Source organism: Marmota monax, unplaced genomic scaffold (assembly GCF_021218885.2).
Source record: "Marmota monax isolate L192 unplaced genomic scaffold, Marmota_monax_Labrador192_F-V1.1 WCK01_AAM20220418_F8-fsc00029, whole genome shotgun sequence".
NCBI classification, from domain to species: Eukaryota; Metazoa; Chordata; class Mammalia; order Rodentia; family Sciuridae; genus Marmota; species Marmota monax.
Window position 1 is genome coordinate 3,015,988 of NW_026693024.1, and position 18,202 is coordinate 3,034,189.

General features: G+C 40.6%; 1 protein-coding gene across 4 annotated transcripts; it reads right to left on the bottom strand.

The window, feature by feature from the left end:
- Window positions 1-904: 904 nt before the first annotated feature.
- On the bottom strand, window positions 905-11,880 carry LOC124098663 (serpin B9). Of its 4 annotated transcripts, none has more exons than XM_046453568.2 (7): window positions 11,671-11,878; window positions 9,946-10,123; window positions 6,469-6,606; window positions 5,533-5,650; window positions 4,063-4,205; window positions 3,072-3,227; window positions 905-1,959 (listed from the first exon to the last, which is right to left on the bottom strand). In XM_046453568.2, the coding sequence occupies exons 2-7, from the start codon at window positions 10,111-10,113 to the stop codon at window positions 1,555-1,557; spliced, it is 1,128 nt and encodes a 375-aa protein (XP_046309524.1). In that variant the 5' UTR covers window positions 10,114-10,123; window positions 11,671-11,878; the 3' UTR covers window positions 905-1,554. The 4 variants fall into 4 exon arrangements, with proteins under 4 accessions (XP_046309524.1, XP_046309523.1, XP_058438330.1 ...); XM_046453567.2 differs by having other exon boundaries at window positions 11,617-11,877; XM_058582347.1 differs by lacking the exon at window positions 3,072-3,227 and having other exon boundaries at window positions 11,617-11,880.
- Window positions 11,881-18,202: the final 6,322 nt, after the last annotated feature.

Consider the following 18,202-nt stretch of genomic DNA (forward strand, 5'->3'; position numbering starts at 1 on the left):
CTCATAGGCATGCACCATCATGCTGAGCACAATTTAAAAAACAATCAATTTAATTCTAACATGAAAATACTATGTTTATGGTCATCTCAATATGATGCTCTCAATAGATACAGAAAAACATTAAAAATTTGAACATCGATTTGTAATAATGCACAACCCTCAGAAAACTAGAAAAAGAAGAGGACTTCCTCAACCTAATAAAGGACATCTACAAAAAGCAAAGCAAAAGACAACAAAAACCCTACAGCGAACATATTTAATGGTGAAAGGCTGAATAGTTTCAAATCTATAAATAAGACCAAAGCAGGGATTTCTGTTCTCATAACTTCTATTCAGTATTGTACTGGAACTTTCAACCAATACAATGAAGCATAGGATAATTCTAGGATAATTCTATTTAAGCAACTTAGAAAATAAGGAAAAAGTTGAAAGCATTAAACTACATTATTTTAAGACATTTTTAAGCTCCAGTAATCAAGATCATATGGTAGTAAAATTAAGGCGATATATAGATATTTACAAATATGTCTATATCATATAGACATGTGGAAGAGAATAGAGAATCCAGATATAGACCCACACATGTACAATGCATTACTTTAAAACAAATGTGCTAAGACCATTCTATGGAGCAATATATTCTCTTCAACAAATAGCCATCAGACAACTGGACATGAATATGCAAAAATGTGAATCTCAATGTCTGCCGCGGAACTAGCATGCTAGCTTCATACTAGAGGTTCTAAGCATAGAAATTAACTAGTGAGATCAAAATAAACACACATAAACCCAATTTACCTTTTTCTTGACCAGGTCAGAGACGGCCCCCTCTGCCCCTGCCTCAAGCCACCCGGTGGGGTAGTGAGGTTTACACAGGAGACTAGCAGGAGAGAGAGACGGCACGCCAGGGAGTGGCCTTTTATTGGGGAACAAGAAATTCAGGGGAAAATTCCATCCAATGAAGGTCAAGGGGGACAGCATTCTAAGGTCAGGGTCAGTGATTGGTCTCTGGGTCAGTGGTCAGTCAAACCCCCACATGGACGGGCTCTCGCACCTAAAAAGGGTGGGCATTAGTTCTGACACAGCTTGGCTGGAACGCCTCAACCCAGTCAGGGAGGTGCTCAATCACGTGGGCACAATTATTGAGGTAGTCAGGTTAATGCAAGTGTGTGGCAAGATGTGAGGTGCCAGGAAAGCACAGCATAACAAGTATGCACCGCTTGTGAAATGACTAGGAAATACATTTGGGGACAGCTAGGAAATCTTTGCAAACTATCCTATGGCATCTGTACTGCCTTCATCCTAAATACAACAGGAAATCAAGACAGCCTATTATTTGCTAGGATCCTGGTTCCATGGTACAAATGAGTGGGCAGTATGGGGACAGCTGAGTGTGGTGCATTATGAGATCATGCTGGTAAGTTGTTCTGAAGGTTTAGGACCCTGCCCTCATTTTCGAAATTGATTCATGTATAGGACCATCCTTATGGAACTAGAGAGAGAATCTGGGGACAGTGAAAGAGGGAAACTCTCCATACAGAGGAAGTACAACCCTTAGGGAGATGAGAACCTGCCACAGAACAGAAGGGTGTTAGTTTTGTTATGCCTAATGAAGAAGAGGAAGGGGTGGTCAGCACAGAACCTCGGTAAACAGGCCGCACAACATCCCATAATTGCTATGCCTGTGGCCGCTGCAGCCTCAGTGCCTTCTTCATTCACCTCCACGACACTCTTGTGCACAACCTTGGACAGACACAGCTCTGTCTCAGTTGACATGGCAGAGAAGTCAGCCTGGCCCTGTTGGAAGGCATCGACCATTCCCAGACGCTGAAGCACAGACTGCATGTCATAATCCTCCTGCAGTTTAAATCTCGGAAGGAAAACTTCCACTTCAATATTCTTCATAGAGGCTGGCTTGGTCCAGGCTATGAATTTCTCAAAAGTCAGGTTATTTTCCACCTGAAAGACCAAAATCACAGGTTCACATTCAGACTTCAGTGCGTATCTACAGACCACACAGACATTTCCATGAACATTCCATGTTGACTGTCCACACAGGATGGGCGGCTCCTTCAGCTACCCAGAAGCTTGTGAGGGCTCTGACTTGTCCACCACCCCACGTGCTATCCCATATGTGACTTCCCTGCAGGAAGACTGTGGCTGCCCCTCCTTATCCATCCACTGTAGATGTTTCATTCTGACAAGTGTCCACGCCCAGTGGATGGCATATCTAGTGGTATTTGTTGGTTCAAACGAGGCTTAGTTTTGCAGACAATGAACCATCACTGGTAAGAAAAACAGACTGGAAAAGGAAGGGCTCTCAGTGTGAGCCCCTCCTGGGGAGGACATCTGCTTAATGTGGGATGTGACACTGTTTGTGGAAATTCATTGTCACAGTTGGGAGCTGGGCAAAGGAAGAGCCCATAGGGTGGCTCTGCTTACAGACTCCTTAGGTCATCCCTTTTCACTGCCACCATTGAGAGGATGGTTGACTCTCTCTATAGGGATCATACCACAAGGAAGCAAGGAGGACAGGGATGGGCCATTTGGGGCTGTCTCTGGTTCCACCTTCTGAGCATTGGACCTCACACCTCCCTAACTGCCACCATTCTCCCCTTCCTGCTTTGTTAGGTCAAAGTGTAGGATTGTCTCAACCTCTAGCATAGGTTCTTAGAATTTAATTATGATGCTGACAATGGTGATGCTGATGAAACCCATCTGGAGAGAGTTTACTGTTTGTCAGGCAACATGCTGAGCTGTTACAGAAGCTGCCCGCACTGTGTCCTCCCAATACCACTATCAGGCACACATCATCTTTTTCCAATTCTAGCAATGAAAAAGCTGAGGCTGAGTTGGGTTATGTCATTGGAAGGGCCTCACATAGAGTAAAGTGGAAGCCAGTCTTGAACTAAACTGTGCTCTGCAGGCTGAGTTTGTAGGCATCACTCACTTGAAGGGCTAACACAAAGGTCGGAAATGGTGGTGGAGCTTTCATGAAAAAGAGCAAACAGCATAACCATTCTTGCCTCAGAAATTCTGAGTGCAAAGGACTGCAGCCCCTCCTGACTCACCGAGCTGAGAAGCACACCATCGTCTGGGAGCAGAATGATCATGCTCAGCTCCTTGCTGGCGTAGGGCAGCTCCAACACCTGAGTCTGCACCTCATTCACGTAGCCGATGTTAAAATAGGCTTCCTGACACATCATCTGCACTGGTATTTCCTCCTTCTGGGAGGGATGAACAGATGAGCACAGAATTTAAAACAGTACAAAAAGGGGCAAGAAAACTATTAAATGAATGGTGATCCAGCACTGCTAAAAATTAGTAGTTATCTAAAATATGCCTTTCAAAGAGGGGGAGGAGTTGATGCATACAAGCTTCCTATTGCATTAAATTTATATTTTAAGGGATTAGGGAGTTTGGTAAACTATTTTTATTTCTGCTTTAATTGAAGTTATACCTCATAGTTGACTAAGTCTTTTACAACTCATTTTTAATAATTGAAAGCAACAAATGTTGAATTAATAATGATAGGTTATTATTAACAACAACTCAAAGGAAAGCTTATTTTAATTTTAAAAAATTGATTAAAAGGCAGGGTTGCAGCTCAGTGGTAGAGGACCAGCACAAGGCCCTGGGGTTGATCCTAGCAATGAAAAGCATAAAACAAAACACACCAAAAAATCTTAAATAAAAAATATGTATAATCACATTCCCTTGTTCCAGCCTGTCCCATATTTGACATGTGTGTGTGTATCTATGTGTGTGTGTGTGTGTGTGTGTGTTTGTGTCACCTAATTTTTGTTTATTATCTAAGCACCTGGGTTTTTCAGAAACCTATAGTTTCCAGAATTAATAGTAGCAATACATGCATAAGAGTTATCAGAAGTAGTAAAGCCTGTAAAGGTTGCAAACAATCACACAGCAAGTTTTATTTTTTCATATAATATTTAGTGAATTTAAAATTCATTATTATTTTTAACCATTTATATCTTACAAAGTTAAAATTTTTTATTCAATTTCATCACCAGACTAGCATGATATTTTAAAGATTCTCCCTACCTGGTTTATTTTAAATGGCATTTCACACGTGCATGTTTTGTCAAATGGCTCGTCCCATGTTCCTTTGAAGTAGATGGCATTGACAAGAACCAGCCTGGCCTGCTCATCAATCAAGTTAGGTGGCAGCAACTCTTGAATTTTTCCTTTCAAGTTAAAGCAGAGACTATCAGTTGCTTTTTATGAACCCGTGGTGAATAAGCATGACACGATGTCTTGGAGATCCAATTGGGTTTCAAATATGGTGTTCTGATGGTTATGTACAAAAGTTAAAAATTCTAGCTATGAGTGGTTTGGATGACAACAGACACTGGAAGAGCCACCAAGTTGAAGATGGCGAAAGACTTCCAAGTCACTGGAAGAAAGCAGGTTGGGACAGAGCAGAAACTTGACACCAGGTTGGAGAAGAAGACAAGCAGCAAAGGAGAGAGGGGCTGGGTAGGAGCTGATGTTACCTGCTGTGGGTAAGAGCAGTGTCAGGTCTGAGGCCCTGTGGTCAGGCCCAGTTCTAACATTGTACAGCTACCTGGCAACATTCCTGAGGCACACAGAATGGATGGGGTCCACACAAGGGGCACAGGAGGAGTTTCTGGAAACTATTGGAAGAGACTGCATCCTCCTGGTATCCCTGGAACAGATAATGATTTGGGTAGGTGAAGGTACTTCCTTCTTACCCTGGATATCAAAGGGTATGTTTCCAAGGAACTAAGAATATTACTTGCTAATTTGCTGCCTCAAGAGGGCACAAGAAATAGATTCTAAGAAGAAATTGAGGAAAGAACTACCTCTGTTTTTTACCATTTCGTTTGTTAGCAGAAATACTGATGTTGTTAGTGGTTCAAGTGTCTGAATGGTTCAAACATCAAACCATCATTGATCTTGGGGGTGTTCTTAGTCTGTGCAATGAATCAGCCATGTGGCTCAACATCAGGTTCTGTGGTTGACTAATGAAGTCGAGGCTTCTCAAGTCTCATGAAGGGCACTTAAGTGAGAGATAGGAAAGAAGCAGTAGAAGTCAGGTTCACATGTAAAAGTGGAAGGAATGCAGTCCAAACTGACCCCAGGAAGAGGAGGGCCAAGGGCATGACTTGGAGAAGAGCTGGCCACTGATCTTCTCCCAGAGAGGACAGTCAGCTGCCATGTGAACATTACAGGACAGTGACAGTATGTTCTCATGTAAAATATTACATGGGAAATCTGGCCTAAGAGGTTTTTTTTTTTTTTTTAACACTTTTATCAGTCACTCTACTTCCAGGAGAACTGATAGCATTAATCCTGTGGTTTTGAAAACCTGAGCATTGATCAGATTTTCCGTGAGCCACTAAGGTTCACACACACCATGAGGCTCAGCCAGGCAACCTTGCTCTGACCTCCTGCAACACCAGTGACATTAGCAGTCAGGAGGCAGTTAGCCTAGGGGAGGAGAGGGCAGAGCTGGGGTGGGAGGAGAGGGGAATGAGTCATAATTCTGACCTTTTGTCTCTTTTGAGACCCAGGTGTTTATATGCTCCCTGGACTCCTCTGTAGCTTCAGCAAAGGACAGCAGCTCCAGCTCCGCATGGTAGAACTGAAGACAGGACTCCTTAAATGTCTTGGGAGAGAAAAGTGTTCAGTGAGGCCATGTTACTAAATAAAATGTCAGTGAGCTTCAAAACATTCTCAATGCCATCTATATGCTTTTTTAAAATTAAAAAGAGCACACAGATCTTTTAAACATGATCACATCTTAAGCCACTAGATGTTGAAATAACTAAATTTGTAAGGAAGTATGTCCTGAGCCCTGAATAACCTGAGATATATACATGAAAGAAAATAAAATTTAGATATGGTATAATTTGAAACAATACAGGTATGATTATAGAATCAGGGGTCTTTAAAAAAAATTTACTATAAGTTTCTCAACTTACCTAGGTTTTGTTTCATTGTTTGCTTGTTTTGAAGCACTGGGGATTGAGCCCAGGGCCTTAAGCATGCTAGGCAAATGTTCTATCAAGCAGCTATGTCCCATGGCATTGTTTTCTTTTTCTTTTTTCCATTTCTTTTTCGGTATGGGGATTGAACTCATGTGCACTCGACCACTGAGCCACATCGCCAGCCAAATTTTGTATTTTATTTAGAGACAGGGTCTTACTGAGTTGCTTAGCTCCTTGATGTTGCTGAGGCTGGCTTTGAACTCATGATCCTGCTGTCTCAGCCTCTTGAGCCTCTGGTGTATATGCCACTGTGCCAGCCATTTTGTTTTTGAGATAAGCATATCACTAGGTTGCCCAAGCTGGTCTCTAACTCTCCATCCTTCTGCCTCAGGCTCCCAAGTGTGCCATCCTGCCTGGTGTCTAGGGTCTCTCTTCTGGGTTGTATATCACCAGGTATTTTAAATACAACTTTTATTGTTCTACTGACTCAACTTACTGAGAGGAAATCACAGGTCTTCTCTCCAAAGAGCCTGTTGGCTGTTGTAAGCAAGTACTTTGAGCCAGGCTTGTTCACTTGGGTGAGAAGCATCTGGAAGTTCTTATGGATGTCTTCTTCTGTGTTTAAAGACAATGCCTGTGAAGGAAAGCAAGAGAAAACTATCAATTTTGATCTCAGTCTTAACTAGAATTTGCAAACAATTTCTTTTTTCTCAAATACTGCATGAAATTATGCTTTGTGAGGAAGTAGTTCCTAATTGAGATGTGACACTGGTGGGATAGGTGGATAGAGGGACCAGGAAACTGGTAAGTAAAAGATATGGCTCTTCTGCTTGCACAGAGCTCTCTGCATAGTTTATAGATGAGCAATAGAAAAAAAATGAAAGGGCAAGAGAGGTTCAGATAAGGGACTATTCTTAAGTCTTGCATCTCATGGACAGCATAAATGTATCAAAAATAGAGGAAAACTTGCCTGTACAATTTTTCACCAAAACACCATGTAGTTCAAAACACTAAAAATCCATGAAAAAATTGGACAGGAATGCAATCATAATGATAACCTTCAAAAGGAAATCAAAGTATAAAAATGAGCAGGGTAATAAATATGAAAAAAACAGAATACTTAAAATAGTATGCTATAGAGATTATATATATATATATATATATATATATATATATATATATATATACACAGATTTTATGATACTTCATATTTCATAAAATGTGTCACATATTAAGCCATAAAAAAGTTTTAATTGACCTGAAATACAGAAAATACACAGTTTATATTCAATGACCTCAGCATAGGGAACTAAATGTGAATAACACTACAAATAAAATACCAACATCATGGAAATTAACCTATTAAGTAACTATTGCAAACATTTTCTAAATAAATGATTTCAAGAATTTCTTGAAATACTATTTTAACTATGTAACAGATGATTTGGAAAATGATCAAAATAAAAGTTATATTACCAGAAGGTAATATAACATTTCCAAGAACGTAAGTAAAAACAGCATTAATTGTTATCATATTGCCAAGGAAATAGCAAATTTTCCAACACATGATGTTAAGAAAGGTACAGAAAAATTACTAAGGATTTTAGGGAAAAACATAAAATGGTCAATGAGCCTAAGAACTGGTTCTTTGAAAGAAAGCACACATGTCCACACAAAATAGACAGAAATCAGCAACTGCAAGAAAAAAAATTTAAAAGTACCTAGAAGGCAAGTTATAAGTAAAAAACAGATTACACAGAAATGCATACAGATAAATTGTTAATAAATGAAAGCTAAATTATTTTCATCAAAGTGTAAATTATGAATTACCAAGTGAATATACAGAGATGTGGACATGGGTAAAAGTTGCTCAATGGTCACTGAATTACAGATAGGAGCAAGAGATTCTGGTGGCTGCTGCACAGTAGGTGTGACTACAGAGAATGATAATGTAGGGTACATTTCAAAGAATTGCAAGAAAAGATATTGTATGCTTTCACCATAAAAAATGATAAATGATTGAAGTGATAGATATGTTTACCTGATTTGAACATTACACAATGTACACATGAATTAAAACATCACATAAGAGTTACCCTGTAAATATGTATAATCTTTATGTTTCTGGGTATCAGTTAAATAGTTATTTTAATTTAAAAAAGTGCCCCCCCAAGGAATCTAAAGATATACAAAGGAAAAACAATAAAAGATAAGATTCTTGAAAGCTGTAGATGATCTTTGGAGGGAATTTTTTTTTCTAAAAATATTCAACAGCTATATATCTTATGCCATACACAGTGTCCTATAACATGGAAAAAGATAAAAAGCAACTAAATTCATTTCATCAAGTTTATAGATTATTAAGAAGAAAATCTGTCAAAAATAGAACAAAATGCCACTGAATTACAGGCTGTAAATGTGTTAAGATGGCAAATTTTATATGTGTATTTTACCACAATTGGAAACTAAAAGATCAAAGCAATTTCACCTGAGACTGTGATATCACTATGATAATAATAGCTAACTCATGTTGAACATTTGCTTTAGATGAATTATCTCACTGAATCCTCCCATTAATTGAAAGAACATTTATGCAAAGAAAAATACAGTGTGTCATCAAAGTATAAAAATTAAATACAAAATGTGGACATGAGACTGGAAGAAAGTGTCTCTCATTCTCAGAGAGCTGCCTCTGCAGAGTGAGTCCTTAGGGACTTTTAATTGTTTTTCTACTTTCCTTTTAAAAGCTTTTTTTTTTTTTTTAATAATGGTGTCTTACCACTTACAACATGAAGGAAAACAAATAACCTTTAAGGAGATTTCTGCAGCCTTACACTTTTCCTTCCGGCTATCAGCAGTAAAGTGTCATGAGCATGTGCTTATCATCCAGTTGAACCCTGGAGGTATGCAGATCTCCCAAGTCACATCTGATAAAGTCACAGGCAATAGTTCTATTTTTGAAATATATGTACTAGACCATCCTTTTCTATAGTCACCAGAACGTCCTGCTCCTAACCTACTGTAACTTAATGCCCATTGACCAAACTTTCCCTCCCTTCTTGTTTCTTCACTTTCATTTGGGAATTCATAATTCACACTTTGTTGGAAAGGGGCTCTCAGTGGGCATAAAACCTAGAAAAAAAAATCCCAAGACTTAGGCAGAGAGAACTTCCTCTATGCATGAACCTTCACTCCTTTATCAGAGCATCAAAATTATTAAAACAAGTAGACACTACTGAAAAGGGTCCTCCAGGAAACAGAAAGTCACCCTGCATCATCAGTGCCTAATACTCGAATCATAAAGGTGTGAGCAGGGGTAGAGCTCAACAATGACACAAGTTTTTAGGCTTTTTCTCAGGCACCTGTCTCCCCTGCCCTCCCAAATAACAACAACAAAAAAACCTTAAGAGACAGTGACTGATTTGTAATAATTTCTAGATGTTCACTGAATGATTTTTCATTATAGCTACTCAGGTCTCCATGGTCTATAGAAGTGAATAAGAACACACCTGTTAACCTTCCTTTGCATATTTTGTTTATCCCCCCCACTCAGCAAGGCAGGTTGGTAGAGAAACAAAGCAAAACTTATTAACCTTGCTCATCAATGACTAATTACAGTTGCAAACCTTTACTCCAATAAAAAATAGATAGTAGCAACCCAGGACCTCAGGCATGCTAGGCACATGCTTTACCACTGAGCTATACCCCAACTTCTCATCGTCATTTCCTAAACAAATTGCAAGGCAAACTTGTGAGAGTCTCCTCCAGATTATTAACTGGGGAAACTACCCCTGCCATCCCTCAAAAAATGTCACTGGAGGAGACTCCTCGCCTTTCTCCCTTCCTGCACCCCTCTCCCTGAAATGGTCCAGGCTCACCCCTCCTTTCTCAACAGTTCTGGAAAACACTCAAGGAGAGATAAGAGACAAGCCTTGCAGACCAGTACCTCTTCCAGGGTGACAGGTGAGCTTACCTGAGCCATCTGGACCTTGGTGTTGCCCTTTGCCCCCAGGAGGACCATGGCCAGGGCAGAGGAGATGCTCAGGGGAGAAAAAAACACATTTTGTGAAGGTCTGTCTTGACACAGCATCTTCATAACCTGGCAGGCAAAGGTGCCATTTGCTTCAGAAACAGAATCCATGATTCAGGGTCTGGGGGCAAAGAAGACAGAGAAACACAGTGTAATGGGGCTGAGGACACTGTGTGTGCTCTCTGCTTGGCTTTCACTTTTCTAGTGAGCACAGCTATGGAAGTCCATTCTGCACGTGAGGAAGGGGCAGGTCTCTGTAGAGCAGCACACTGGCAAGGCATGGAAGAGCAGAAAAGCATGCAGGGATCAGCAGGTGACAGGTCAAAGCAAGAGCAGGGAGGTGGTAGGTGTGAAGCCAGAGGAGGAGGAGTGAAAACACCAATGGGCAGCTCTATGCAGTAAGGCCCTCCCTCACCAGGGGATGGCCTTAAACCTTGGGAAACCTCCCTGACTCCTTCCCATTTCTCCAGGTCTCCCCAAACCTATTGTCCAGGCCTGCCTTCAGACCCCTCCCAAATCTTTCTACCCCACTCCACTTCTCCAGCCCCTGTGACCCTGTGCCTAGTTCAGACCACCTGGCCCCTCTCCAGAGCCTCTGACCTCCCTGCCCCTAGGCTCTCCATTGTGATCAGCCCTTGCTCACTAAAATGCAATTCAAGTGGGCTGGGGAGCCTCAGAGCTTGGGCTCCCCCATCAGGACCCCAGATGGACAGACACATAGCATCCTGAGTAGGAAGTACTATCTTGATCCTATGACCTTCCCTTAAATCTCCAGTGGACCTGGGGATAAGCTCAAAAATGCCTTTTCTAAATGGCTTCCCATCTGCCTGGCCCCATACCCTGCTCCAGCCTCCCACCTCTCACAGCCTCCACCTCTACCCTCCCTGATCCCCCCATCACCTCTGAGCCTTGAAAAACAGTGATATACAACTTAAAAGACTCCCTACACCATCCCTGTCACCAAGCTCAAATCACTCCCTCCTCCCTCCTAGGCTCAGCACCAGGAGACCTCTGATGTCCTAATCTAGATCTCCCCACTCCCCCACCCTGACTCTTAACCCCTTATTGTAATTCTTTGTCTCATCCATTGTTGGACCCACAAGACTGGCTGCACCTGCAGGAAAGGTGGCTGGTATCCTGAGTCTAAGCACCTGGAAGTATGCTCAGGAAACAGCAAGAACTCCATCAATTAGGGCGGAATCTCAGATGAATAAAGGGTGCTGGGATTTTGAATTGGAGACTGGAGATTTTAAAAGCACAGTGAAAGGTAAGTCAGAAGTCATGCTGTGACTCCCTGAGGAGAGAGGAGAGGTGAGAAAATAGGGCCAGTAGGAGGGAGCTGTGTTGGAGCTTGAACCCCCACCAGGATGAGGGCCAAGGCCAGCCAGGGGCAGGCAAGAGGCAAGCAGAGAAGCCAGGAGGCTGTGCAGCTTCTTTGTCTTCTTGGAATTGCCCTGAGCTGCTCTGGGACCAGCTCCTGCCTTCTGGGATTCTCTTGTTTTGCTCACATTCCATGTTCCAGGATCCCACCTCCCAGCTGGGGGATCGGGTTTCCAAAACTTGGTTGCATCAGGTTCCCCTGCTAAACCCCGCCCCGCGCAGAGAAACCCCCACCTGCCACCTTCTGCACCAAGGCCTCTTCTACTTGCAGCGCCACAGGATAAGGACCTCCGAATCGCAGGACCAGGACCCTGGTGTTGTGGTCAGGCGGGTTCAGCCTGGAGACTCAGCACTCGCAGAGATCTTTAATCAGCCCTGTTTGGCCGCAGGAAATTTCTGGGGAGGCGTCCTGGGTGACCTGCGACTCTGCCAGGATAGGGCCTTCTCAGGAATGGGTCACTATCCCCTCCTCCTGCCGCTGGCCTCGCCTTGGTGACCCACCCCTTTGTGCTTCAGCACCTCGCCACAAGCTGGAGCTGTTGTGCACTGCATTCTCAGGGAAACCGAAAGAAAAAACTAATAAATCAACAGGAAGAGGCTGGGGCTGGGGAAGGACACAAAACCTAGAACTCTGGGCTTTCCTGCTTCCAGAAAGAAAGGCAGAATGAGAGGCTGGCATTTTAGGGGAGGAAAGTCCTGTAAGTGTGAGCCTCCTGCCTGACAGGAAGGAGGGATTCAGCTGGATGGATGTGTCTGTTTCTCTTACAGGCCGTTGATGGGAATGTAAATTAGCTCCATCAGGATGGGATGGTAGGGAGGTTCCTCAGAAACTAAAAGTAGGACTACTGTTATGATTCAGTCGCCGAGGTCCCTCTTCTGCGTGTGCATGTGAAAGAATCAAAGTCAGCATAGTACAGAGACAGCTGCATCCCCATGTTTATCCCAGCACTGTTCACAAAAGCCAAGTTATGGAATGAGCCTTGGTGCCTGTTAGAAGTTGAATGGATAAAGAAAATATTATATATATACACACACATATATATTCATATATGTGCATAAATATGGCTGAGTTTATTCAATCATAAAGAACGAAATAAGTTAATTTGCAGGAAAATGGATGAAACTGGCGATCATCATTTTAAGCAAAATAAATTAATTTCAGAAAAGCAATATCTCACTTTTTTCTCTCGTATGTGGAATGTACGGGGCAATAAAAAAAGACATGAAAGTAGGGACTAATAGAGAAGGGGAGTAGGACCAGAGGTATGGCATGGGGTGACAAGAGAATTTAAGAAGTAGGGTGGATCTAGTGAAAATATGAATATGCTTGTATGAAATTGCAACAGAGAAACCCATTTTTTGGTATGATTTCTATTCACTCGTAATATTTTTTGGTATGCTTTCTATCCACTCATAATTGTTTTAAAAATGTTTTTTAAAACTGTTGGTTCTAGCTCCTCCCCCACTAATTAGTACTAGTCCAGGACCCTCATAGGGAACACAAGTGTCCTAACTCTTAGCAACTGAGCTCTTTTCCAACTTCTGGTGCTTAGGCTGTGGTGCTGGTATATAATCAGCCCTACTCTTCTCTAGCAATGTGAGAGAAACAGATACTGAGTCAAATGGCTCAGGACATGACTTGTGTTCATCAGGAGGTGCAGAGCAGGGACCACTTTAAGCAAGTTAATTTAGTAGTTCATGTCATCCAAGAGCCACACTCTTCCCTGTGCTTTTTTTGTATCAGCTTTCTCCTCAAGGCTGGAAGCAATTGGAAATATTTCATGTTGACATGTTGTTGTCCCCAGGAAGAGAACAGACCAAATGACTTTTCCTCTGAAGCAGGGAACCTTTCCCAGAAGCTTGTCCATGAGCAGATTACCCCACCTGTTTCAAATTAATGAAAATTAGTGTTCTCTCCTGAGGGCCAGAATTAGGGTGAGGCAAGACAGATGTTTACCACCAAACATTTAGAGGCACACTTTCTTAAAATTTTAAGGAGGCCCCAACTCTAGGTCCTCCTTAATTTTTTTTTTCTAATAACATCTTTATTCTCTGGCCCATGCCTGTAATCCCAGCAGCTAGGGATGTAGAGGTGGGAGGATCTAGAGTTCAAAGCCAGCCTCAGCAACCTAGTGATCCCCTGTCTCAAAAAATAAAAAGGGCTAGGGATGTGGCTCAGTGGTTAAGCACCCTTGGCTAAAATCCCCAGTACCCCCCAATAAATAAATAAATAAATAAATAAATATCAAATAACACCTTTTAAATATATAACATGCACATCATAAAATTGAAAAGAAGTATTCTGAGACATCCTGAATTAAGTTACCAGCAGGATGGAGGAAAGAAAAAGTAAGAGTTTAACTGATAGTTTTAAGCTTAACCAAGAAAGAAAAGTAAAACTGCCTCACATTCCTTTCCCATATTTTCAAGATTAGCCATCATGACTAAATTCCATCCTGCTTATAGACTCAACCAACCAAGAAACTATAGAAACTTGTCCGTACAGATTCTCTTCCGCTCCCAGGTCTCTGTGTACTTCATGTTGTCCTGTCCCTCTCCTCTCTAGCCAATGTAGGGTTCATGAAATTAATCTGTTGCTGAGGTCCAGCCCCAGGGGGGGAGTGAGGGTCCAGGGTGGTCCTGAAGGAGGAGTGGCATCGGGGAAAGAAGAAAAGTCTGGATGACAGGTTGCAAGTTAGGAGCAACCTCCAGAAGACATCTCATGCTGCCTCTGGAGGGACCTTTATTTTTGTACCTTTTTTGCAGGTGTTTTTTTCAGGTAGATAATGGATAACTTCAAAGCCTGAAACTCTCTTGATTTACATAATTTTCAAGAATTACAATCTTTTCTGACATACATTGATTACCTAAGATATTGAGTGCATTGTTCAAAGTATTTTTCTGTAACCTTAGTCAATTATGATTAAGCTTTTAGGTTTTCACCTCAATCACTAGGTGCTAGGGGATGCAACTAGACTACATGACTCCTGACCTATTATTCCCTTCTAACTTTAAAGCATACCTATAATTATTTCATTAACCTTTAACTTTAAATCATACTTATGATTATTGGTAAGCTTTCTTACTTCTAAACTAAAATCCCAGTAAAACACACTTAAAGTAGTGAAAGTCTATTATTTAAAAGCCTACTACTTTGAAGTGCCTCTAAAATATATCTATGTTAATTTTACATTATTCTATTTTAACTTCCAAGGTAATTCCCTTTCTTTTCATATGACCTATTCAGCTGCTTTCTTAAAGAACTTCCTTGATCCTTGGTCAAAGCACACCAATTCTCATGTCTTTGTAATCTTTAACTAAAGGGCAGGCTTTACACCTCAACCCATTCGTCATTTATATTAACTATGTGTTTTCCATTTTCATCATAAGTTTCTGCATAAAGCAAAGGAGGGTCTATTGGTTGGGGAATGTATTTTTATTAGCCTCTTGTCCTCAAGGGGATACCATAAGCTACATACGGTGGTCCTTGTACAGTTGGCACAGCAATTGTTTTTCTGTAGCTAGGCTATTGAACAGGTTGTGGCTTTAGGATGGGGTTGGTGGGGGCTAGTGTAAATTGTTAACCATGGGATAAATATTTCTTGTTGTTTAAGTTTGAGGAATAACACCATTGTTTGTGTCCTGAGAGACACTGAAACACACCTCATGGCATGTCTCCATTGTATCCTTAGTCTCATTTTGGGAATTTTCCTGCAATCTCAGGCAATATGTCCTTTTATTATTGATTAACATATGCCCTGTTATCCACATCATGAGTATCATAAACAAAACACTTAATATTCCTAATGGTTCCAGTTTCCAGATGGCACGGCCTTGCCTCAGCATCCCCCATGCTGTGACCCTGTCAGACATCGTGTGCAGGAACGCCTTCACCAATCTGTGCCTACTGCTCTCTGGATTTTTATTATAAAATATCTTTAGATCCAGTGGACATTTTTCCAGATGCTACTTAGCAATGCTGCTGGTGACTTAGGGAATTTTCCCTAGGACTAGGCTAACAACCTATATAACACCATTTATTTCAGGGATGTCACCATCTCAAAATTTTCGTTTAACAATATTTGTCCCTTTAAAGCATACAATTCAGGATATTCATAAAGCTGTACAACTGTCACCACTGTCTAACTCCAGAATATTTTCATTACTTCAAAAGCAAATGGACTACTCATTTCCCTCCTCCATCTCCCCCAAACCCTAGAACCACTACTCCATTTTTTTTTTTTTTCTCAATGCATTTGTCCACTGAGAACATGTCATGTAGGAGTCATGATGTGGTATTTTACCACAGCTTTGAGTTGTGTTTCCTGATGAGTCATGATGTCGAACTTCTCATGCGCTTTTTAGCTTATTATCTTTCTCTAAGAAATGCCCATTCAAATGCTTTTGCCTAGTTTTAAAATGGTTTAGAACTTATTTTACTTTTGAGTTTTTTAACATCTGTTTTTAACTACACGAGTTCTGGTTATTTCCTCATCTCTGTGGTGAATTCTAAATTTTCCCAGAGTTAAAATACTTATCCATTCTCTAACATGTCAGGTGACTGACTGTACCACCTCTGTGAGACTGAGACTGATGGACCCATCTCCCCCAACTCATGCACTTGGGAAGCCTCTTCCTGGAGTCTGAGTCTTTTTTCCTATCACCTTTACCTGTTAAGGTGACTGCTTCTTTCATGTGTCTTATTCAAGGTCCTTTAATCAGAATTGATAAACCTAGACTTGATTGATTAACTAAAGACCCTTTCTCAGGGCTGATCAGTTCCACAGATTGAAGACACCCTCCATTTGTGTTTGTACCTCATTTGTTTCTTTTCACAGAGTGACATGTTCTAACATTAGCCCCCAAGATCAACGATGGCCTGATGGTTGAACTGTTTAGGTGCCTCAGCACCATTGAAACTGAGTACCATGACTTAGTTCATCTTCAATACCACAGACAGTTTTTATTATAAAGGAAAGAGGTTCATTTTGGCTCACAGTTCTGGTCCAGGTTCAAGGGTCTTTACCGGGCAATGGCCGACTTAAGGGCAGAGTCCCAGTGCAATGCAAAGTATCCATGGCAAGAATCGAGGAGCACACTAGACACATGGCCAAACCAGGTTTTATATTGGACCCACTCTCAACCCATTAACCCTTAGTTAACTTGGTTTAATGGATTAATTACTTTGTTTATTAGGTTGGAGCCTAATCACCTATTAAATGTCCCACCTCGTCCCATTGCTTAATATTGTACAATGAGGATTACATTTCAACATGAATCCCAGAGGGCACAGATAAGCCCTACTCAAACCCTAGAGAACTATTAGGAATATTTGTATTTCTGTTAACATAGGTAGTGTTTCCCTTGGGACTGAGCAATTATTTCCCCCATTTCTTCATGGAATTTTTACTACTTATACCCTCTTAAGACAGTATATTAGCAAATTAAATCTTAAATTGTTGACAATGTACCACTATCCAGAGGGGAAAGGAGTATGGGACTATTTCAAGCAGCTTGATATGTATGTAATAGGTATCCCTTAGGGAGAAGGGAGACAGAAGAAATATTTTGAAAAATGATCACTGAAATGTCCAAATTTGATAAAACTATAATCCTATTGATCCACAAAACTCAACAATCCCCAAGCACAGAAAACAGGATGAAATATATTCCAAGGCATGTCATAATACAATTGCTCAAAACCAAAATTAAAAAGTGACCTAGTAAAGCATGACAAGGTTAAGCAATGTAATTCATCGTATTACCAATCTGGAAGAAAATATGATCATCTTGAAGATACAGAAATAGCATTTGACAAAATTGTACATCCATTCTTATTTTAAAACCCTCATCAAACTAGAAATAGAAGGAAATTTCATCAACCTGATAAAGAGCATCTACTAAAAAACAATAGCTAACATCATAAATAATTTATAAGACTGAGCGCTGTGCTATAGGCTCTACCCAGTGCAATCAAGCAAAAAAAAAAAAAAAAAAAAAAAAGAAAGAGAACAGGTGGGGGGGTCTAGGGGGAGAATTTTAAATTGGAAATAAAGATGAAAATATGTCTTTATTAGCTGAAGATAAAATTATATAGGAAATCCAATGTAATCTCTTTTGAAAAGCCATTATTAAGTGACTTCAACAAGTTTACAAGGTTGAAATACAAAAAACACTGTATTTCTATATGCTAGCAACAAATACTCAGAAACTGAAATAAAAAATAATACCATTCACAACAGCATCAAAAAGCAGAATATCCTTAGGAATAAACCTGACTAACAATGTACAACACAGACACACACACACACACACACACACACATATATATATATATATATAAAACTACAAAATGACACTCTATCAGATAAAGTAAAGAACATGCTAAAAAATGGAAAAACATGTCTGCAGTGGAGTGAGATAAGGAGAAATGGAAAGAAGAATTGCAAAATAGGACTATTTTGAGTGTAATGAATGTGCTCATTTTCTTGATGGTGGTGATGGTTTTACTAAGTATACAATGTTCACAATTCATTAAGTTGTATATTTTTAAGGGGAAGATGGCCAGCGTCTCATTGGAGGATTCTTCTGCCCAGAGAAATCCAAGCCACCCTAAATAGCCACTCCAAATCTTAATATCTTAAATAATTAAGCCACCCTAAATATTAATATGTCCAATAATTAACAAATAATAAAACGCAAACACTCAGAAATAGATTTACAAAAGCAAAGCCTCTGATAGATCTAGTCCACATGAGTTCTTGAACTAGACAAAGACCAAATGTCTCCCGTATTTTCTTTAAGGGGGTATATTAAACGT

Bases quoted from the DNA above. Each gene is read 5' to 3' on its own strand.
- LOC124098663 (XM_046453568.2), bottom strand. From the start codon at position 10,113: ATGGATTCTGTTTCTGAAGCAAATGGCACCTTTGCCTGCCAGGTTATG. The intron at 5,651-6,468 runs GTAAGTTGAGTC...TTCTCTCCCAAG, and splicing joins AGACCTGTGATTTCCTCTCA to ACATTTAAGGAGTCCTGTCT. The intron at 1,960-3,071 runs GTGAGTCAGGAG...TTGGTCTTTCAG, and splicing joins ATGGTGTGCTTCTCAGCTCG to GTGGAAAATAACCTGACTTT.